This window comes from Euleptes europaea, chromosome 11 (genome assembly GCF_029931775.1).
Source record: "Euleptes europaea isolate rEulEur1 chromosome 11, rEulEur1.hap1, whole genome shotgun sequence".
NCBI lineage: Eukaryota > Metazoa > Chordata > Lepidosauria > Squamata > Sphaerodactylidae > Euleptes > Euleptes europaea.
This window is the reverse complement of record NC_079322.1, coordinates 12,952,873-12,976,923: the sequence shown is the minus strand read 5'-3', so window position 1 is coordinate 12,976,923 and position 24,051 is coordinate 12,952,873. Positions and strand designations below refer to the sequence as shown.

Here is a 24,051-nt window from a genome sequence, read left to right as displayed (position 1 = left end):
TAGTTGATCTCCAGTTTATTTTGATCACAGTAAAGATCAAGCTGTTTCAATGCACGTTTGAGGCCAACCTCCGTTCTTGATATCAGGACCATATCATCAGCGTAGAGAAGAGCCACTATAGAGTAATTTGCTATAGATGGTGGATGTGTATCTACCGCCCTGAGGTTGTCAATCAAATCATTTATATACAGAGCAAAAAGATAGGGGGCCAAAACACAACCCTGCTTGACACCTTTCTCAACAGCAATAGCATTTGTTAGATGACCCTGTTTATTACATCTAATCCTGATTGTTGTATCCGTGTGTAAACGTTTCATCAGAAAAAGAAGTCTCCTATTGATCATGGAACTACTCAGCTTATACCAAAGTTCCGCCCTAGGGATGGAATCAAATGCAGCCTTCAAATCTATGAAAACTAAATAGAAGGGGGAGAACCACTGTTCAATGTGTATTTATCTATTAAACGTGTTAAAATCATAACATGGCCTGTGGTAGAGGGGCCTTCCCTAAACCCTGCTTGTTCCTTTATTAGGAGTTTTTCACGATCTAGCCATTCTCTTAGTTTTTCCAGGATACAACTTCCCCAATATACTTAATAGGCTGATTGGCCTGTAATTTGTTGGCTCATTTCTCTTCCCTGCTTTATAAAGGGGAACTATCACGGCAGTTTTCCATGACTCAGGGATGTTGCCTGTTGAGTCAACATATGTAAAGAGGATTGCCAATAGCGGAGCCCACCAGGCACTGTTCTCAATTAATAGATCCGGTGGTATCACGGTTAGGTAAAGGTGCAAGCACCCGGTCATTACTGACTCATGGGGTGAAGTCACATCACGATGTTTCCTAGGCAGGCTATGTTTACGGGGTGGTTTGCCATTGCCTTCCCCAGTCATCTGCACTTTTTCCCCCAGCGAACTGGGTACTCATTTTACTGACCTCGGAAGGATGGAAGGCTGAGTCAACCTTGAGCCAGCTACCTGAAACCGACTTCCGTCAGGATCGAACTCAGGTCGTCAGCAGAGCTTTCGACTGCAGTACTGCTGCATACCACTCTGAGCCACAGGGGCTCCGCAGTTAAAGGACCTCAGTTAGCAGGGCAGTGATATGGTGTGCTAAGTGCTGCCAAACTGCTTCCAACTTATGGTGACCCTATGAATTAATTACCTCTAAAGCATCCTATCATTAACAGCCCTGCTCAGGTGTTGCAAACTGAGGGCCCTGGCTTCCTTGATTGAGTCGATCCATCTCATGTTGTGTCTTCTTTTCCTGTTGCCTTCTGCTTTTCCTAACTTTATTGTCTTTTCCAGTGAGTCTTATCAGGGATATAGGAAGGTTCACTTAGAACTGAACTAATCAAATTAACCCGGGAGCTACCAGAGCCTCTCAGATGTTTGGAAAGGGCCAGGCCGCTTCAAGCTTCTGGGAATCCCTGGTCATACTAAAAATTTTAAAAATAAGGAAAGATGGAAACAAAATAAGGCACCAAAGAGTGAAATAACTTATATCATGAAGCTCTGAAGTTGAGAGTGTGTCACATTGTGGTCCAACAAGGAATACTTATAAAAAGAAGTTGTGAAACTGATCAAATGCCAAACTTATCGAAAAATTAACAAGCATCTAAATTTGAGTCCCCCTTTGAGATGGAGGTCCAGGCCATACGGCCCGCCTCTCCCCCCGCCCTCCAACCGGCCCTGGGGTGGTTCATACGCAGCCACCACACTGTGCCACATCAGGATATCTCCATTTGAGACAAACATGGGTGGGTGGAGAAGGGGTTCAGAAGGAGACTTTTATCCTGACCTGGGTGGCCCTCAGGGTTGCCAACCTCCAGGTGGTGACTGGAGACCTCTTGCTATTACAAATGATCTCCAGGCGATGGAGATCAGTTCCCCTGGAGAAAATGCCACTTTGGCAATTGGACTCTATGGCATTGACGTCCTTCCCCCTCCAAACCCCACCCTCCTCAGGCTCCACCCCCAAAATCTCCAGGTATTTCCCAACCTGGAGCTGGCAACCCTAGTGGCCCAGGATAGCCTGATCTCATCAGATCTCAGAAGCTAAGTGGGGTCAGCTCTGGTTAGTACTTGGATTGGAGCTGCCTTATACTGAATCAGACCCTGGGTCCATCAAAGTCAGTATGGTCCACACAGACTGGCAGCGGCTCCCCAGGGTCTCAGGCATAGGTCTTCCACATCACCTACTTGCCTTGTCCCTCTAACTGGAGATGCTGGGGATTGAACCTGGGACCTTCTCCATGCCAAGCAGATGTTCTACCACTGAGCTACGGCTCTTTTCCAGGGTCTCTAGGCAAAGGCAGGCAATTGCAAATGACCTCTGTTCTTCTCTTGACTTGACAGCTTTACAAGGGGTTACCATAAGACAGCTGCAACTTGATGGCACTTGCCACCACTTTACTAGGAGACATCTGTCCTCATACACCTGATGCAGGTGAAGACGTCCTTTCCATACCACCTATCGTCTCGGTCCACCCTATAACTGGCCCAGGACACTCTCTCACTGCAAGCCACCAACAACCCTGAAGGACAACACCCAAACAGGACTCGCTTACCTGGCAATGGATCACGACGACGTGCTGTGAATTGCTGTTCAGCCAGGATTCCATGGCCTTGCAGATCGTGCACACTTTATTCAGTGGCGGAGCATGCAGGTCGGGCCAGCCTACGTCCATTATCTGGAACAAAGCAGAAATCACGTTGCAAACATGTTTATTAAAGGCTGGCTTTTGACTGTAACTGAAGTGAGGGTGCAGAAGGCTTCACAGAAGGCTTCAAGCCCCTTCCTGTGAGTGCCGCCTTCTGTGTCCTCTGACAGCCACCCATCCCACCCAATAGCCACACTGGGGACTCTGTTGAGGGCTTCGTTAAGATCTACAAATTGCTCCTTTGTGTGCACGCAGGTACAGTGATTGTATTTACAATAGCAAACACTTCCCTGCCTTCTCCTAACACCAGGTGTTCAAAGAACAATGGAAAGATGTCCTTATTATAAATTCCTACAGTGTTACAGAAAAGAAGTCCAAATAAAATACATCAACAAGGAAATTGAGACTTCCTGTGAAGACGCCGACCCAGCGCCATGTCCTCCGAGTTCGCTCGGAGGAACCGAGAGGCGTTTTGAATCAGGGCTCTTTCCAAAAGTCCCGTCTCCGATCCTAATCAGGGGATCGGAATGCAGGTAACCCCATGCTGCTGAAGAAGAGCGGTTTGACTCCCAACCCCCCCCCTCTCGCTGAGGAGGAGGAGTTGGTCGGAGTCCCGTCGGCTGAGGAGGACTTTCATCGCCCCGAAACGCCTCGAGGACCCAGAAGCTGTGGTCCCCTTCACATTACACTAAATATCGTACAAGCAAATGACAGAGAACCCCGTCTTTCAAACTCCATGTAAGTCACTTGAACTCCTTTTGCTTATCATAACAGATTTGAACAACTGGAATTGTTTAAAATACAACTAAGACTTTACACCCCATCACCCAGACTTTTAAATGATCATCCGGCTAAAAAGTCTAATTAACACAAACTGAATTGGCAGGCAAACAAAAACAACCTGGAAGATTTGAGTGGCATCGATAGCTTCCAATCGACAGCTGCTGTGTGAAGGGGAGGAGTAGTACTTTTAGCTTTCGTTTTCCCCGTTTGGAAGAGTCCTCCAGGCACGTACTCAGGAAGAGACCTCTCTAGGACTTGGAAACCAAAGAGGAGGGTCGTGCTGGTGTGCCTCACTCAGTGCAACATCAAAATAGATCCTACTTTCCTAAATCAGAGTGAGAGTCACGGAAGGCTCACAACCTTGTATCTTCAAGTTCTGCCTAGCAACAGCACTAAAGCTAATAGATTCTTTTCACAACTTTACTGAACCGGTCTGCCTGCTTACATTTATTTCTGGTCGGGGAAAAGGAAAAAAGCCACAGATAACCATGGAAATAAACTATCAGAAGATACAGGAAATGTTGGCTGAACAAAATGAATTAATAAATGGACTAGTAAAGAAGAAGTTTGAACAGGTCTCCAAGCAACAAGAGCAATCAGTTACACAAATGACTTTAATTATCACTCAACAGTTTGCTGATGTTATAAATGAGATCAAGGCAATAAAAGACCAAGTTACACAAATGAAAGAGAGTATGAATAAGATGGAACTTTCAATTAATAACAACACGGAAGATGTGAAAAGACTCAAAAAAGATATGAAATCCCAATCACAACAAATCGATGCTATACAATTCCAGGAACAGCAAATGAAAGATCAACTTGCTATTTTGGATCTACAACAAAGAGAACATAATCTACGCATACGCAATCTGACGGAACGACTTGGGTCTACCAGAGATGACATCATCAAATCACTGGCTGAAATATTCCATTTAAATGTACAAGAATTGAATGCAGCAATAAACAAGATATATAGAATTCCTTTATCAACACGGGTACAGAAAACAAAAGCCAGAGAAATTCTGATCTCCTTCTTTGACATCAGGATGAAAAATATTATCATAAAATTTCAACTGGAGAATCAACTGAGATTTGATAATATACCATTGATAATTCTCAAAGATATCCCACGTCACCTGATGGAAAAGAGAGCTGTATACAAAGATTTTGCCGAATTACTCAGAAATAAAGGAATAAAATACAGCTGGTTGCTACCACAAGGTCTTACCTTTACCTATAAACAGACTAAATATGCTATCAACTCATTGGAAGACGTGGAAATTTTTTTGACAAGAAACAGTGAGCTATCAACTCAAATTGTTGGAAAACAAGCAGAAGACTCTATAGCCCACGGAATACAGGGCATTGACTGTTCCAGACAGGAGACCACTTCAAGCAAAAAAGTGATTGGTGATAGAAACTCCCGACAGAAGAAAAAGAATAAGAAGAAGGGCTGAGAAAGCAGGAAGAATACTAATTTGACTTTTTTAATGGGAAAGGTGGGGAGTAGAGGAAAAATACTATAAACATTGTTTTTGTATAAGGTTATTTTTTTAATCCTCTTTTTTTTCTTTTTAGATTTACACATGTATTTTGAGATGAATATATGGAGGGACATGGGATTTTTATCTCACTGTTTTTTTTAAATGTTCTTATTTTTTTACTCCTTTTTTTCCCTCCTTAGTATTATCAATATTAAATATATTGGATAAGGGGAAAGTATAAAGTATAATATGAATAGGGTGACTTATAAATGAATTAGAATGCATGGATGCAAAGGAGATCTTAGATATTTTAGAGAGGAAGGAAGATGGTGGGGAAGTCAATTATTTTTGATTCTATTTTGAAGACATACATCTAATAATTTTTTATGAATTGTTAATGATTATCTTTATTGATATAGAGCAGTGATGGCAAACCTTTTAGAGACCGAGTGCCCAAACTGCAACCAAAAACCCACTTATTTATCGCCGAGTGCCAATGCGGCAATTTAACCTGAATACCACCCCCAGAGGGGGCCCAGAGGGAGAGGCTAGGGTTGCCAAGTTCCTCTTCGCCATGAGTGGGAGGTTTTTGGGGTGGCGCCTGAGGAGGGCAGGGTTTGGGGAAGGACTTCAGTGCCATAGAGTCCAATTGCCAAAGTGGCAATTTTTTCCAAGGGAACTGATCTCTATTGGTTGGAGATCACCTGTAATAGCAGATCTCCAGCTAGTACCTGGAGATTGGCAACTAGTTCCTTAGTGTTTTCTCTCTACATATCAAGACAAATGGAAAGGTGTTTGGAGGATAGCTTGTGGGCACTTCAAAGGTGGAATAGGACTACACGCCCCTCCGCCCACACAGACCAAGAGGGTGCCGGAGAAGCCGCTGGAGGGAAAGAAGGAAGGAAGGAAGGAAAGAAGGGAAGGGAGGGGGAAGGGAAGGAAGGGAGGGAGAGAAAGAAAGAAAGAAAAAGAGAGAGAAAGGGAGAAAGAAATGGAGCAAGGGAGAGAAAGAAAAGGACAGAGGGAGACAGAAAAAGAAAGAGGCCATTTATGCATGGGAGGTTTTGCCTTGGATTTGCCACTCGGTGGGGCTCGGCGGCAGGCTTGTGAGAGGCGAGCAGGGTGGGGCAGAGGGCGCCTCCTTCACACCCACCGACCAGCCATGCCCCTCCGCCCGCACAGGCCCAGAGGGCGCCGGAGAAGCCGCCGGCCATGCCGAGTGTGAGCGCTTGGCTTCTGTTCCCCGCTCTCCCACCCGCCTGGCTGGCCGCGCACGCTCCAGCGGCGGCAATGGCGGCAGCTTCTGTGGGAGAGTCCGGGGGCCACAGCCAATGATGTCGGAGGTTCCCCACCCCTGGGCTACAGCCTCCCCCATCCGGGGTGGGGCAGAGCCGGAAAGGCCAGCGGCTTGGAGGAACAGTGCGTGCCGGCAGAAAGGGCTACGCGTGCCGGAAGTGGCACCCGTGCCATAGGTTCGCCAACACGGATATAGAGGATGTATGTCTAAATGAAATGTTGGTTATTATTGAAAAATAATAAAAAAATATATTAAAAAAACAAACAAGGAAATTGAAAGGTGCATAGACCTTAAGATGCTTTTGTTCATGTTTTGCTCCACTAATTTTATTAAGGGCAAAAGAGGAAGAGGAGGAAGGAGGAGGAGGAGGAGGCGCTTTTATATGTTGACTTTCTCTGCCACTTAAGGAGAATCAAACCGGCTTACATTCTCCTTCCCTTCCTCTCCCCATTCCTACACATGAAGCCAGCTGGGTGACCTTGGGCTAGTCACAGCTCTCTTAGAGCTCTCTCAGCCTTACCTACCATGTGAGGTGAGGCTGAGAGAGCTGTGACTAGCCCAAGGTCACTCAGCTGGCTTCATGTGTAGGAGTAGGGAAACCAACCCGGCTCACCAGATTAGCATCCGCTGTTCATGTGGAGGAGTGGGGAATCAAACCCAGTTCTCCAGATTAGAGTCCACTGCTCCAAACCACCATTCTTAACCACTACACCACGCTGGCAAAGGGCAAAGGAGTGTGTTTCTTGGATGAGGTCCATGACCATGGATTCATGCACACCTTCTATACAACTCTTCAGACGCAGAAACTTTGAATCACATACGATGGTGGAAAAACCAAGAAATTCTACCAACAATGTTCATTGTCTGTTCATAATGCTAACCACCTGTCAGGCCTTTGCCTTTTTTGCTGGAGCAAAGGCTCTTCACATGAGTCAGGCCAGGTTCTGGCCACACGTCAAGTCCTTGGTTCTCATGCCTATGAACGTCTGAGTACAGTTTCACTCATCCTGTTTTCTGCAGCTGTTGTAATGTTTAGTCTGTCTTCCTGGGAACCGCTTATCTCAAGGTTGCCTAGCAATGTTTACTTTTTCAGTCCGTAGTGTCTTAAGCATGTAACCTGCCTGTGTTTCCCATTACTAGCCTCACCTGCCTATAGGCAGTCAGTCCTTTAATCTGTCTTTTTGCTCCAAATAAAGTATTACTGCTTCAGAGCTACCTGCCTGGATGAGTTTACTTATGGGATGCTAGAGACAGACGCCTGATACTGACATTAGGCTAGTAATCTTCTTTTTTTGGGCTGCGGTGCCGTGTTCTCCCCAACACCATGGGTGAAGCTCTGGACACCAAAGTACCCGATACCACGAGACCGCTGATTCCTGACCAAGAGCCGGTAGACCCCAAGGTACCGGACGAGGAACCTAAGCAACCGGAGAAGCCAGAGGAGGCCCCCAAGTTGCCGTTGGGACAACTGCGACCTCGGGGTATGGACGGCGCAGTGCCTGGACTTCCAGACGTTCGTCTGCGGCTCTGGCTGGAGTCTCCGTGGGTGCCTCCACATATTAATACCCAGCGGCAGCAGGGAGCGGGCTCCGTCTTGCTGGAGGAAGACTGGGATTTTACAGTCGGCTCTTGGATGGAAGCAACGAGGAGTTTTGAGGAACCACCTCTGTGGGGTACAGGATTGCACCAGACGCAGACATGGCGAGAAAGGGGGGAGGACTACCAGCCCCAGTTGCAAAAGTGGCGAGAGCGGGACGAGGACTACCTACGCCTCAAGCAGCAAAACCATGAACTGGTCGAGCAGGTAGCTACGCTGCGGGGCTTATTGGAGGGACTTCGGCAAGAGGTGGCCGAAATAGTCAAGCGCAGCCTGCACAACCGGCATGTTTGAATTCCTGGTCATACCCTTCGGTCTTAGTGGGGTTCCTAGTGTCTTCATGCAAATGATTAACGAGGTGTTACATGACTTACTTTTCAAAGGGGTGATTGTGTATCTGGATGACATTTTGATTTATTCAAAAACTTACGAGGAGCATGTGAAGTTAAAGAGGTACTGAGACGCCTCCGGGACAATCAACTGTTTGCAAAGTTGTCCAAATGTGATTTCATCAGGATAAATTGACCTTTTTGGGGTATGTGATTTCGCACAAGGGTCTGGCCATGGATCCTGAGAAAGTAAGGGCGGTGTTGGAGTGGGAGCCACCGGCAACATGCAAACAATTGCAGCAGTTCCTCGGGTTTGCCAATTTTTACAGAGGGTTTCTCAACAATTTTGCGCAAATGGCGTTACCCATAACAGTTTTGTTAAAAACGAAGGGGAAAGGGGGTTCAGCCACTCTGCCTTCTTCCCGGTTGAATTGGACGCCAGAATGTCAGCGGGCTTTTGACACTCTGAAAAAACTGTTCACTTCAGAGCCTATACTCAAACACCCTGACTGTGAAAAACCTTTCATTGTTCAAGTGGATGCTTCCGATGTAGCGATGAGGGGAGCATTACTGCAAGTGGGGGAAGCGGGGAAGCTTCAACCCTGTGCGTACTTTTCTAAAAAGTTTTTGAAGTCTGAATTGAACTGGCCCATTTGGGAAAAAGAGGCGGCCACCGTCAAATGTGCTCTCACGGTGTGGAGACATTTCCTAGAGGGGGTCGACGTCTTGTTTGAAGTGTGGACGGATCATAAAAATTTAGAGGCTTTAAAAGGAACATGCAAACTCAAGGCAAAGCAGGTGCGGTGGGCCAAATTCTTCTCTAAGTTCCGTTTTGTGTTAAAGCATGTGCCTGGCAAGCAGAATCAATTGGCAGATGCGCTTTCTCGACTCCCCCAGTATCAGAGCAAGGTGGATGGTCCCACAGACTCGCTATTTACTCCCGAGCAGCGGGAGACTTTGCCTAGCCTGGCCGTTCTTACTCGTTCCCAAGCATGAGAATCCCCTCCCTTGGAAGGGCTGCCGGACTCATTCAAAACTGCTTTGACTCAAGCCTGCCAGGCAGAGGGAGCCGCAAATAGTCTGCCTGACAAAATGACTCCGTGGGGGGAGTTCTGGTTTAATGAAAATAAACTGTATGTTCCTGTTTCTCTTCGGAGGGAGGTGATGGATCGGGGCCATGGTTCCAAGGTGGTGAGGGATTTTGGTTTTGTTAAAACCCTGCATCTTTTACACAGACAGTTCTGGTGGCCAGGGATGAGAACGGACTTGGATTCTTTTATTCGCAGTTGCCCCACTTGCGCTACAGCCAAAAGGGTGGTGGGGAAGCCACCCGGACTTTTGAAACCTTTGGTAACGCCTTCGGCTCCTTGGGAGGTTATTGACATGGACTTTGTCACGGATCTTCCTCCCAGCCAGGGGAAGACGGTATTATGAGTGGTCACAGACTTTTTTTCTAAACAGATTCATTTGGTTCCTTGCACGGGACTTCCTACAGCTCAAAAACTCGCTCGAATGTTTGTATCACATGTCTTCAAATATCACAGTTTTCCGCGCAAGGTGATCTCGGATCGGGGCCCACAATTCATGGCAAAGTTTTGGAAAGCTTTTCTACAGTTGGTGGGGGTAGAACAAGGGTTGTCCAGTGCCTACCATCCCCAGACCGATGGTCAGACTGAACATGTCAACACTGTACTAGAATGCTATTTGCGTTGCTATGTAAACTACCATCAAGATGATTGGGTGGATCTCTTGCCTTTTGCTGAGTATGCTTATAATAATGCCTCCCATCAGTCCACTGGTTTTAGCCCGTTTCAGGTAGTGTATGGAAAGGACTTCGGGCCGTTTGGGAGTGTGGATTGGTCAGGGGAGGGCACCGACGCCGAAGTGGCTGATTGGGTGAACGCGGTGAAACATACTTGGCCCTGGTTACAGAAAAATTTGGAGCGGGCCAAGCGCAAGTGCAAAGCACAAGCGGACAAACACCGTTCTCCAGGGTGGGATATCAAGGTGGGGGACCAAGTATATCTGTCCACAAAAACCTTTGCTCCCTATGCCCGTGTAAAAAACTCAGTGAGAAGTATGTGGGACCCATCCCAGTCTCGCGGCTCATGAATGAAGTCACAGTAGAACTCAGTCTTCCAAAGTCCCTGAGGGGCATCTACCCGGTGTTTCATATCAGTTTTCTAAAAAGATACGAGCACGTGCCAAAACGGCATCCTGATCCTGCTCCCGAGCCCCCAGTGTTTTGGGGGGGGGAGGAACATTTTGAAGATTCCAAGATCCTAGACTCCCGGGTCCGCAATAAGGTGCTCTACTACCTGGTGCACTGGAAACAATTAGGGCCTGGTTATGATTAATGGGTAGCTGAGCACCATCTGATTGCCCCCCATCTAGTTCGCCAGTTTCACGATGCTTACCCCCAAAAACCTCGCCCGTTTGTGGGAGGGAGAGGGGCCTTAGGGGGAGCCGAATGTCAGGCCTTTGCCTTTTTTGCTGGAGTCAGGCCAGGTTCTGGCCACACGTCAAGCCTTGGTTCTCATGCCTATGAATGTCTGAGTATAGTTTAGCTCATCCTGCTTTCTGCAGCTGTGGTAATGCTTAGTCTGTCTTCCTGGGAACCGCTTATCTCGAGGTTGCCTAGCAATGTTTACTTTTTCAGTCCGTAGTGTCTTAAGCATGTAACCTGCCTGTATTCATCATTACTAGCCTCACCTACCTGTAGGCAGTCAGTCCTTTAATCTGTCTTTTTGTTCCTAATAAAGTATTACTGCTTCAGAGCTACCTGCCTGGATGAGTTTGCTTATGGGATGCTAGGGACAGGCGCCTGATACTGACACCACCATTCGTGGAAAATTTCAAGATTCGATGGGCCTTGAATACAAACAATAAGACATTATGAGTTCTAGACTCGAGTCCAATAGCGCAATAGAGACCCGCGGACTCTCCCGTGGAAGCCGCCGTCATTGCCATGGCCGCGAACATGCGTGCGGACAGGAAGCTGGGAAGCCTGCCTGATAGCTCCCACCCACTTGTGTGCCTGGGCACCTGGGCGTGTGTTCCCGGCTTCCCCTCCCCCATTGCTCCCCGCCCATCCGGGAGAGTGCGTGTGTTTATGTGCGTGCATGTCTGTGCTTCACCCGTGTGTGTGGGGGGAAGCCTCTTCCTCTTTTTCTTTCACTCTCTCTCCTTTTCTTTCTTTTCCTTTCTCCCTCTTTTTCTGTCTCTTTCTCTGTCTCCTGGCAACCCTAACCTCCCCCCCCCCCGGTCGGGAGATCTATGCTTGGTATGGCCCCCGAATCATGTTAAAAATATGCAAATGGCCCTTGGCAGGAAAAAGGTTCCCCACCCCTGCTTTATACCCTGAAAATACCCTAAGGTGCAACTGGATTCGAGATTAACTGTTCTACTGCAACCCAAGATGGCTGCCTTATGAAACTATGATAGATTCTATCTTTCATACAGCAGAGGAGATCACCAGAGACATTCTACTGAGTTTTCCATCTCGCTCACTAGTCCGCTCCATGTGCTGCCAATGGACCAGGTAGCGTTGTGGAGTGGTTAAAAGTGGTGGACTCTAATCTGGAGAACCAGGTTCGATTCCCCACTCCTCCACATGAAGCCTGCTGGGTGACCTTGGGCGAGTCACAGTTCTCTCAGAACTCTCTCAGCCGCACCTATCTTACAAGGTACCAGTTGTGGGGAGGGGAAGGCTTTGAGGCTTCTTAAAGGAGGATACAAAAACCAACTCTTCTTCACATTGCAGTCTACCAGGCCATTCTCCATATTGTAGAGTCTGGCCCTCACTAGCCTATTCCTCTCTGGACTCCAGCGGTTACTGTCATAAGCAAAACAAGTATCCCAGTGTTCTAGGGCCTGGACTGAAACTTTTCGTTTTGTTGTTGTTTAATTTTCAGAGTTTATGAAATGTTGACTTTAAACACAAAGAAATGGTACAATACCTTTGGGTTGAGTTTGGCAAGGTCAAACCTTTTTTCTGAGAGATTTAACACCTGTGCCAGATAAAAGAGAGGGAACACAGCATTTTAAGCACTGCATTTAGCCCATTTCGCAACCAAGTTATAGAAATGTTTCCCACCCTTCTGCCCAACTAAGGACCTCAAGGTTAAACAATTACGAAGACATTAAAAAGCAACTTTAAAAAACAGGATTGTCATATAAAACCAGCAATTAAAAACAAACAAGACAGAGAGTCAGTAAGTGTGTCAGGACCCCTCATGCCCTGGGGAGTCTCTGGCCTGAGGAAGGTCCGGGCCGCAGGGGTTTCCTCAGCCTCAGACCAGTCCGAGGGGGAGTCTGAGCTTTCCCCACCCTCGCCTGCCCCGTCTCCTTTCCCGAGGTGAGTGCGGTGGTGGGGAGTCCTGGGCGGGCGGCAGAGGGCCCTGTCCCGGGACAAAGTGTATGCCAGACAAAACAGAAGTGTCTTTTCCCAGTGGTGGAAGTGGTGGATCAAGAGGAATAGGCAAATCTGCTTGGGGAAGTATTCCCTTCCTCAGCCCCCCTTCCTGAATCCAATCAGCCTTCTGCCTACTAACAGGAGTTAACAACCCACCATCCTACCTTCCTTTGGTTATCGGCTATAGCTTTAACTTTTCAGAGAGCTTCGTTCTTAAAATGGGAAAAGTGAGGAAAGAGAAAGAAGAGAATGGCTTGTGTTAGTGCTATGTAGCCACATAAGCATCTTGTGTAGCTCCTTGCAACTGACAGGTGGGTTGGGAAGGGATGTGCAGAAGAAGATGGGGGTGAATGACAACCAAAAGTGCTATACTTGGAATCATGGGATCTGCATGGACAATAGCCACATGGGGATTGTAATATGGAAGAGAATTGTGTAAAACCAAATGGAAAAGTTGGCGGGATCCAGCCCCCGTCTCAAGAGCCTTTTCACAGATCACACCACAGCAAAATCAGATCTGCCCTTTTGGTTTGCTACACGCTCAATAGGGAGCAACTGATCATAGGTCTTTCCTAGTATGAAACACGTGCTGACAGACACATGATGTCCCATTCATACTTCACAGCTGGTGACACACATTTAAAGCATCTCAGGCGCATATCTGAAAATGCAGTTTTTGTCAAGAGGTCCCAATAATGAGATCACAGTCATGGGAATGAAGAAATACATGGACAGATGTGGAGGGCATCCTTAATTACATCTGATCTTACCAGGTAATTGTCCCCATGTTTGGATTTAAGCATCCGTGTTACATCCTGGAGGTTGTGTAAGTAGGTCTCCTCTGAGCAGCTGGCTGGGAAGGAGAGAGCGATGATCCGCTCCGTTATGTAAGTCAGGTCCAGTTCATAACCTTCCTCCATCATGTGATTGAAGTCGGCACTTCTGCGGTAGACAGAACAGAACAGTTTTGGAGGAAGGGAGTTTGAGGAATAAAACATTAATGAGCAGAAATTGATGTCTCGTTCTAACCACAAAGGAATCAGCCATTGTTTACAGTATGCAAATACTTGCATTCAAATCTCAGTTTATAAACTACGGAAAGTGTATTCAGTTCATTAAGCAAACTTGTCAGCTTTCCAGGGAAGAGTTCATCACTCTGCTTCACAGGAAAACCAACAAGGTGCCATTGGCTGCAGTCAGCAAGGATGGCAGTGCCAGCACACAGATTAGACCCCCAACCCCAGAAATAGAAGCAAAGCCACACAAAGGTCACCAACGGGCTCCCATGTAGGTTGCAGCCAGAGTCCTAACTCGGCTTCCCTGCAGTTGTTATTCAGCAGTAAAAACCACACCAACCACTGGGTCTCTTCAGCACCCTCCTCTGGCTTGATCACTAAAGTGCAATTAATCTCCCAGTCCAAATTCTCCCCAGACTTTAAACCAAAGTGGGCAGTACCACCCCCTGAGGGGACAGTGGGATTACCTAGGGGGGCACTAAGAGGCAAGAGGGCAGTGGGGGAGGTGCTGGAGATGGGCCCCTTCAACTGTGTTGTCCACTAATTTACAACAGATCAAGCTATGGCACCATGCTGGCAAATTTGGTGGAAACGATCAGAATTTTTTTCCAGACTTTGAAGAGCTGGCACCACTGGATCAAGTTCACCAGTTTTGTTCAATAAATTTCAACTAAAAAGTTGTAATTTGATTTTGAAAAGATGTGCAATTAGTTGTTACTGTTTTGAAATGTTATTGTTATTATCTTCTTTAGTGAGTCATACAAACCCCTATTTTGAATAATGCTTTTTATAGGATAGGGTAGGGGACGCTGGGGTTGAGTTTGGGGAACCAAGGGGGCAGTGGCCCGAAAAGCTTGGGAACCACTTCTTTAAACAGTTTAAAAGGGATCATGTCGGAACCTCACATCTGGTCAGTATCCCTTTCCACACTGGCTCCGTGACCTATGAGGCAGCTGCAATTTATGGCAAGTGATTTGTATGAAAGGGCTCATTGTATAACTCGAGAATTTTCACTAAACAACCACAAAATCCCATCCCACCCCACTCTGCAATGAATTTGCAGTAGCAAAACAAAAAATTGCTGTTATCCACATACATGGAACCAATTTGCAACATGGGAGGAGTCTCCACCCATTCAAAATGTCCCATAATCATGCAATAAGGTTCAAACTCTCTGGTAAGAGGTGGATTTTCCTATTCAAATGTAACCCGCCATCTCCCATCAAAGACGGAAAATGTACTACATTAAGTTAACAGGGAGAGGCTCTCCTGATAGTTCCATCAATCAAAGAAGCTCGTCTGGTGAGTACGCAAGAGAGGGCCTTTTCAGTGGCAGCCCCATGATTATGAAACAACCTCCTCAGGGAGGTGAGCCTGGCCCCCTCAATTTCGATGTTTAGGAGGCAGTTGGGAGACAGTTTTATTTAGGACCACATTTGGTCAAATTTCCTAGCAGTCCTGAATTGTGATTTTAAATTTTGGTTTTTATGTTTTTAGTGTATTTTATGTTAAGTATTTTGTCTATGTTGTAAGCTGCCTTGAGCTCGAGCAGGAGGAGGAAGAGGAAGAAGAAGAAGAGTTGGTTTTTATACCCTACTTTTCTCTACCTTTTTAAGGAGTCTGAAAGCAGCTTACAATTGCCTTCACTTCACCTCTCCACAACAGGCACCTTGTGAGGAAGGTGGGGCTGAGAGAGTTGGGAGAGAACTGTGACTAGTCCAAGGTCACCCAGCTGGCTACATGTGTAGGAGTGGGGAAACAAATTCAGTTCACCAGATTAAAGTCCGCCACTCATGTGGAGGAGCGGGGAATCAAACCTGGTTCTCCAGATTATAGTCCACTGCTCCTAACCCCTACACCATGCTGGCTCTAATAAATGTTTTAAAAGCATAAATAAAAATAAATACTAAAGAAATAGCAATTAAACTTCAAACCAGCACTGTGTTAGGTATCCCTGCACTGGTTGCCCCCAAGAAGTAAGACTAGCTGGGGACAGGATTAGTTGCTACAGCATCTAGGAATTAAAGGTCTGCATTATAGCTGGGAAATGCACTATGACTTTCAAAGATAATCGTGAGCGTTCTTTTGAAGTGACCTTCAAAGGGACGACGGAGCCTCTCTCAGAAAGCCCGGGCAGTAAGAGCAGGGCAGCTTTGCAAAGCCTACTTACTCGGAGAGTTTGTCACAACAGAAAGATGAGCTTTTCAAAAAACTGCTGGAAGTCTGAAAACAAGATCCAAAAAAAGTGACATTTAAAGAGAAGAATCAACATGGCATTTATACATATTTCAAGGCAATTTTCAAAATACCCCAGACAGCATTTGGCAATAAACAGAGGCTTAATAATGTCCAGAGCTACACAAAAGAACCCCTTTATTTATAAAGGTTCCTGTGTTGACATCTTGCTTTGAAACCTGACAAGTGAACTAAGAGGGTTTGTTGAATTTCTCTTTTTTCTTTTTGGGTTACTCTAGGAATCGAATGTTAAACTATAAAAAAATGATTGACTGCAGAGAGATGGCTCAGAATGAGGGCCTTTTCAAACTTGACTAACTCTAGTTAGAAATTAGCACGCAATGGTATACAGACCTTCACGAATGACTATTGCACATGAATATTGCACTGTAAAATATGCAGCAAACTTCTTGGGCTTCTACAAACAAACACTGATTGCATTCATGGAGGGCTGCGGCCCACGACTATTTGTCTGATTCTCCTGTCCACCAGCACTGCACAGGATTGGCTAAGTCACCGGTCCCCACACCTTGTTAAGTCAGGGAGCGCTCTTGGGACACTGAGATTGGCATGGCCAATCACAGAATGGATGCCGTGGGCTATGGGACCAGTTACAAAATACCAGGAGATTCCAAGCTAAGTGCCTTCCTATGATGAAGGGAACGGTTTCCCCAATGGGCCTTCCACTGTGAACACAGAGGTGATATATCCCGGTTGGTTCTGAAGTGCCTCCTCCTTCATTGAGGCATCAAAGCAATAAGCAGCAGGCACCTTGGTGCCCTGGGTAGCCACGTTGGGGATCACTGGTTAGATGAATCAGAAATCTGACTTGACATAAGGCAGCTCCTGAAGACATGAACCATCTTGCAGAAGACACTGTGAGTCAGTGAGGCAAAGAGTAAGAGTGTTGGATTTGGAACTGGGAGACCAACTGAGAGACAGTTGTTCAGTGAGCTGCTCGGATGCATCTGAACAAATTCATTTGCACCCATTCATAGTTCCAAGTTCAATTTTAATGCATGATTAAACTGCCTTCTCATGTAATTAAACTTCTTGCACTAAGCCTCTTGTCACCACATCCAATTTTTTTAAAGTAAAATAAAAAAAGAATCCATAGGAGATTTTGTAGTTGATACTAACTACTTAAGTATTTGAGTGTGTTTTTGGTGTCTGCCCATGAATTTACCTACTGTTGCTATTGGCTGTTACAATCACTTCATACCAACGACTATGCAGGCACCAAAAACAAGCAATGCAATCCAATCACTCTAAAAGATGCATCCATCTCTGCAGGCGCAAAGAGGGGACGAGTGGCAAGCAATTCTGCATTTGACAGATTACTTTAATGACCCACAACATGAATTCAGGAGATATGTGCCTCTTCCCCAGTAACCAAGAAGATGTTGTAAAGTTTATTACTCATTACCAGGGCCCAACCTGGTATTATGTGGGCTGAAAAGTAATTTATACTAAAACCATTATGGCCATATGCTCAGAAGTTCGAGTTGCATGTAAACCAAGGCAGTTTGGCCAAGGTAAGTTTGTCTGGTGATTGCACCTGTGCTGAAGTTCTCAGAATGCTCATTGGGGACTTCGGAACATGATAGCCTGCCTTCAAATAGGAGTTGAACGAGGGTCAATCTAACTCCAGCAACCTACACAATGCTTTAAGCAACATAAGGTGTGTGTGGCAGGGGCTGACCGTGAAGACTTTACAAGCTAAGTTCTGACAGTGGGGGTGGTGGAGAAAACAGAGTGGAGGAAGGAATTAAAGGGGGATATGAGGGGAAGGGATGAATGCATTTGCACCAACTTAACCTTGGTTTCAGTAGAATAATAGAGTTGGAAGGGACCACCAGGGTCATCTACTCCAACCCCTCCTGCACAATGAAGGAAATTCACAACTACCTCCCCCTCACACACCTGTGAACCCTACTCCATGCCAAGAAGATGGCCAAAATGCCCTCTCTCTCACGATCTGCCTAAGCTCACAGAATCAGCATTGCTGACTGATGGCCATCTAGCCTCTGTTAAAAACCTCCAGGGAAGGAGCTTACTACCTTACTACCTCCAAAGGAAGCCTGTTCCACTGAGAAACTGCTCTAACTGTTAGAAAATTCTTCCTAATGTCTAGACGGAAACTCTTTTGATTTAATTTCAACCCATTGGTTCTGGTCCGACCTTCTGGGACAACAGAAAACAACTTGGCACCCTTCAAGTACTTGAAGATGGTTATCATATCACCTCTAAGTCTTCAGGCTAAAAGTACCCAGCTCCTTCAACCTTTCTTCACAGGGCTTGGACTCCAGGCCCTTCACCATCTTGGTTACCCTCCTCTAGACACGTTCCATCTTGCCTACAACCTTCTTAAATTGTGGTGCCCAAAACTGAACACAGTGGGGAAGTGAGGATTAAGAGGCTTCACTAAAAAGGAGGGATTTGCTAGGGGGAGAATGAGAGAACAAGGAACAGGATTAGCGGTTCCATGCATCATGGGTAAGTATGGGAGAATGATGCATTTTCCTTCCAGTTCTGCAATTCATTCTTGAATAGAAAGGAACACATCCTCCCCTTTTTTTGCCATCATGTCACAGCTGACTTATGGCGACCCCATAGGATTTTCAAAGTGAGAGACGTTCAGAGGTGGTTTGCCATTGCCTGCCTCTGCGTCACGCCCCTGGTATTCCTTGGTGGTCTCCCATCCAAAATACTTGCCAGGGCCGAGGCTGAAACTGGCCCAAGGTCACCCAGCAAGTGTCCATGGCAGAGAGGGGACTCGAACCTGGGTTTCCCAGATCCCAGTCCGACACCTTAACCACTACACCACGCTGACTCATGCCTCCTCCCCTAGAGGCTCACAATACCTCTGAATATCTTTGCCACCTGCTGTTCATGTGTTTAACAAGCTCACAATCTTTCTTTCTTTTAGGGGGGGTATGGGCATGGGATGGGAGTTCTCCATATGTTTTTAAAGTTCATAGATAAATATTTTGGCTTTTACAGCTATTTCAATGCTGGGAAGAAATACTGGCTAAACAATGAGATCACCCAGCTTCCAGGGAACTAAACAGGCAATGCCCTCTTTCTTTCCTCTTCCATTTACCCTGTTGACCCAAATTGCACATATTTAGCTACACAGAAACAAATATTTCCTCCCCAGCTTCTCCAGCTGAATGAACAGTTACAAAAGCCGCCTCCGTGCATCACAAAAAAGAAAAAAAAGGAAGAATTTGCCAGATAATCTCTGTAACATAATTACAGGCTATTTTCTATTGTTAGTTGGGAGCTGTTTGCTTCGTTGTGCCACATCTGAAAAAAACTTCTGAAAGTGTTCTTGTTTGTTCTACTTCCTCATTGACAAGCCAGGGTCAACTTCAATCCTCCGCCCGCTTGGTACATATGGCACCCTGGGCATAACAAGGGAACTTAAAGGAGAAGGCAGCGATATTTCAGCTCTCACATTTTACAACTCTGTGTACAGTGTCAATTATTGGGGGGGGGGCAGAGAGGGAGGGGGTCTGCATCACAGCAAGTCCTGTTGTCCCCTTACTCTAGAAGACACTGCTGGCCCAATAGAGGAGAACTCTCTCACAACACTTTCGTTGAGCTTCTGTACTGAGTTAAAACTGAGCCTGCCTGGAGGAGGCTGAGGGGAGACATGATTGCTCTCTTTTAAGTATTTGAAGGGCTGTCACTTAGGGTAGGGCAGGGAGAAGAAGAAGAGTTGGTTTTTATATGCCGACTTTCTCTACCACTTAAGGGAAAATCAAACCGGCTTACAATCACCTTCCCTTCCCCTCTGCACAACAGACACCCTGTGAGGTAGATGGGGCTGAGAGAGTGGGACTAGCCCAAGGTCACCCAGCTGGCTTCGTGTGTAGGAGTGGGGAAATAAAACCAGTTCACAAGACTAGCCTCCACCACTCATGTGGAGGAGTGGGGAATTAAACCCAGTTCTCCAAATCAGACTCCAGTGTTCCAAACCACCACTCTTAACCACTACACCATGCTGGCTCTTAACCACTACTGTTCCTGTTGGCAGCAGAGAATAAGACTTGCAATAATGAGTTTAAATTGAGGAAGGAAAGGTACCGGCTGGATATTAGGGAAAAATGTTTTACAGTAAGAGTTGTTCGACAGTGGAAACAGCTACCTAGGGAGGTAGTGAGCTCCCCCTCACTGGCAGTCTTTAAGCAGAGGCTGGAAAAACACTTGTCAGGGATACTCTAGGCCGATCCTGCATTAAGCAGGGGATTGGACTAGATGCCCTGTATGGCCCCTTCCAACTCTGCGATTCTATGAGAAACAGGATTTCTAGTAAGGGTCCCCCCTCCCCACTCTGATTAGGCAGGCAGGCACGGAAGCATCGAGGAGACACCTAATATTTCTGACCAACTTGCCAGTTCTACCCACTGGGTGACTTTAAGGCAATCACATATTTCACACTTATGCCCATCAGTGCAAAATGGGCCTTAGGGTGAACATCTTGAAAGGCAAAGATGTTTTCAAAAAAAGCACTAAAACGAAATGCTCAAGGTTCCAAAACCTCACTGGTGAGTTGAGAACTGGAACAGGGTGAGAAACACTCTTTGCTGCTTCCGCCTTTGGCTGGCCAAAAGAGAAACAAAACAAAAAAATTCAAAATAAGTAAATATGTGCAATTTGGCTTAAATTTAGATAAATTGGGGAGGGGGAGAACAATGTAAGTGGGTTCAGGCAGGGGTTCCAGTCATGATGGGCAACTAGAGGATGAGGATGTGTTGCCGAATCCCCCCCCTCTTTTGGGCATTTCAGCTTTCTGCATAATTTTCAGCATTATTCTTATTTATCGAGCACTTAAAGTGTACCTATTTTTTATCAGCAATAAATTAGCTCCAAGTCATCTAAACCTCCAGTTCCGGTTTATGTAACATGAAGCACTAAAGCATTATTTCAAGGGGATATCCAAGGAAGTTATCAAAATGATGTCAGCATCTTGGAACTTTATGTTACCTTCTTACATATTTCCCTCCAAGTTTTGGTTGTACATGAAAAATGGTGCTTTCGGGGCAACCTGTTACTGATGTTCCCCGAAAGGAAAATAAAAGTGTGAGCACAGTCATTTTAATCTCTTCTTTCATCAATTGTTTTTTTTCTGGACAGGGAGGCTAAACCAAGTAAAGAAATTATTTAAATATTCTTTTTTAAATCAGACTATTTACGGCTGAAATATTGTTTCATTCATTCTTCTCAGAATGCATCCTTTTTTCTGTCTTACTCCCTTCTCATATCCAACCCTCTCTCTATTGTTTTGAACCCTGTTGCCCACTGTCTTTTTCTTCCTGTCATCATTTTTCTCACATCTCTTCATTCTTTAGTTCCATTAATAGCCCTTATTGTATTCATTGTATTTTTTGTTTCTACCTTCTCTCTCTCTCTCTGCATTAACGTTCTTCTCTTCTATCCCTTTATACACCTAACATTCTCTCTTTTCACCTTCTACTTTTTATTTTATTTTCTAAACCAAGAGCTTGTCTCCGATCTCAAGTCTCCATGAGGATTCACTGGTCATGCCGTTATCTGTGGAATGCCTTGCTGCTGGACTGCGGAATTGCCCCTGCACTCAAAACATCGTAAGCACAAGCCCTGTTTGATTACTTGAGCCTCTCTGGTCTCTGTCCCTCAATAACGTTTCTTTTGATGTCTTTTTCTTCCCTTTTTACCCCTGTCGTCAGGGCCTCCCTCATATTTTTAATTTTTGTACAGGGGTCTGAAAACCCCTAGCAGAAATTGTTTCTGTGAGAGCAAGAGAAATGTGTACACGCAAATTTAACCAAAGATTTCCAGAAAAGGGGGTCTTTTTTGGTTTTTACACTTACTGTTCTGGTTACATGGTTCACAAAAGAGTCCGAGCGATCGAGCTGCAAAGAAGAAAAGGGAGATAGAAAGACAAAACCAGTTATAGAAACAGTGCCATCTTCACGGTATACAACCAAACCAGTACTAATGAGTCAAGACACTACCACTTTTTACTTCACTTTTTACTTCCTTTAGATTGGAGGGACCAGTGCTCCTGTGTTTCCATCTCATTTATAACCTGCTCCTTCTCTGCTGAGCCAAGAGTGGCACAGATGTGGGTTATATCTCTCTATATGAGGAACACTGGGCTAGGAGAGGGGAAATTGCCCCAAAGCCACCTAATCAGCCTTGTGGCGGGGCAAGGATTTGAACCTGGGTCTACACAGATAGGAAGGCCTGGGGGGGAAGCATCACCCCCCCCCCAGAATTTTCCCCAATTTTTCCAAGGCAGAATTTGGAGATATAGAGAAGCACGAGGGGGAGGCACTTCCAATGAAAGATTCTCTCTTTTGGAAAGAGTCAAACACCTCCCTTGAAATCTGTAGTATGAAGATTTTTGGGTAAGACAAGCTACAGCATTACAGAATGAGAATTCCTGCAAATACTGCAGACATATAATACACTCAAGGCCAAGGTGCATTTCTGCACCTAGAGGGTGATGCCGTCTTCACGAGAGGAGAATATAAGGCATTTTTTGCCAGGAACTAAAATATATGTGCTCAAGTAGTGTACAGTGCAACAGGTTACAATCATCTCTAGTACTGGGTGGTAAAAATTAAAGCATGTATACTTTTAAATTTCATAACTATGCCAAAAAAGTACTATTTTATATGCTAATTAATTTATACAGGATCCAAAATAAACAGACAACATTAAAATCCCAAAATCCCAGTAGTTAAAAATATTAATAGTTTGGAAATTATCACCAACCGGAAATAAGTGATCAATTTCAAAGACAGCAATAAACCTTTTAAAAAAAAAAACTCCCCTCTGTAAATATGCAAATACACAGGATGAATAAATTAAGAAAAATCTGGGGGGGGGTCTTTAATGGGGAGGGGGGAGTCCCACAGTCCAGGAGCCACAACAAGCAGGCCCTGTCTCCATTCTTACAACACTGCCGTTCAGTACTCCCAACCACAAGAGATTCTAAAAGACCAGGCAAGAGCAACTTGGGACCTGTGAAAAATTCCACACAGGAATGGGCAGACTAGAAAGTAGGGTTGCCAACCTCCAGGCGCAACATGGAGATCTTCTGGAATTATAAAAAGATGTCCAGACTGCAGAGATCAGTTTCCTTGGAGAAAATGGCTGCTTTGGAGGGTGCTCTCTATAGCATTATACCCCCCCTGAGGTCCCTCCCATCTCCAAACCCTACTCTCTCAAAGCTCCATCCCCAAATCTTCAAGTATTTCCCACCTTGGAGTTGGCAACCCCAGTAGGAAGAAATGTTTCCATTAAGGTCTCCCTTTGCTATTATTTCAGAAATGAAGGGAGACATCCTCCTTGCTGCTTCAAGGATTCGGGTTGGGGTGAACTGGATGCAGGCCAATTGAGTTCACGTCAATACAGACCAATCCACATACCCCACTCTTTAAACTAAAGCTGAAGAGAAGCAGTTCTTAGGATTCCAAAATCTGGGGTCAAAATTCACACCCACAGAATCATAGAGTTGGAAGGGACCACCAGGGTCATCTAGTCCAACCCCCTGCACAATGCAGGAAATTCACAACTACCTCCCCACACACACACACACCCGCAGTGACCCCTACTCCATGCCCAGAAGATGGCCAAGATGCCCTCCCTCTCGTGATCTGCCTAAGATCAGCATTGCTGACAGATGGCGATCTAACCTCTGCTTAAAAACCTTTCTAGCAGCTACCAGTACCTCAGTGACTGCACTGGGGATTTCCCCACTACTAGATGAGCCACGCCATGAGGTGGAGCGAAGCAGGGTCGTGATGCCACACGTCGCCAATCGATATCATGTCTGGGGCTACCGGGAGTTCCCAAAACTGCCCCTGGGCCAGCTTCCATAGCAAGGGAAACCATGGCCTCTTTGGTCAGAATGGGGCTATAAGGATCACCAGGCCTTTTCTGTTGCCAGTTTGCCTACCACTCTGTGGACAAGGGGGATTGGGGGAAAGACGTACATCAACTGCCCCGTCCACGGGATCTGAAATGCATCTCTTATTGATCGTGGATCCCGTGCAGCCCTTGAACAGAAGATGGGGCACTTTGTGTTTGCCTCCGTCGCAAATAAGTCCACGGAGGGGGCACCCCAACGAGCCACTAACTGATCCAGAATGTGATCGTCTAATGACCACTCGGGTAGCCTGTCCGACTATTTGCTGAGAGCATCGGCCACAACGTTTGATTGTCCTGCAATGTGA

The 24,051-nt window shown here is 45.9% G+C and overlaps 1 protein-coding gene across 1 annotated transcript in view; it reads right to left on the bottom strand.

Moving 5' to 3' along the window:
- TNS3 (tensin 3) overlaps positions 1–24,051 on the bottom strand; it is a 392,082-nt gene that overhangs the window by 177,509 nt on the left and 190,522 nt on the right. Inside the window, exons 6-10 of the mRNA XM_056856991.1 lie at positions 21,679–21,720; positions 15,756–15,808; positions 13,340–13,511; positions 12,115–12,165; positions 2,570–2,692 (exon numbers count right to left, since the gene is read on the bottom strand). Of these exons, the coding sequence (XP_056712969.1) occupies positions 2,570–2,692; positions 12,115–12,165; positions 13,340–13,511; positions 15,756–15,808; positions 21,679–21,720 (441 nt within the window). The remainder of the gene's footprint in view (positions 1–2,569; positions 2,693–12,114; positions 12,166–13,339; positions 13,512–15,755; positions 15,809–21,678; positions 21,721–24,051) is intronic.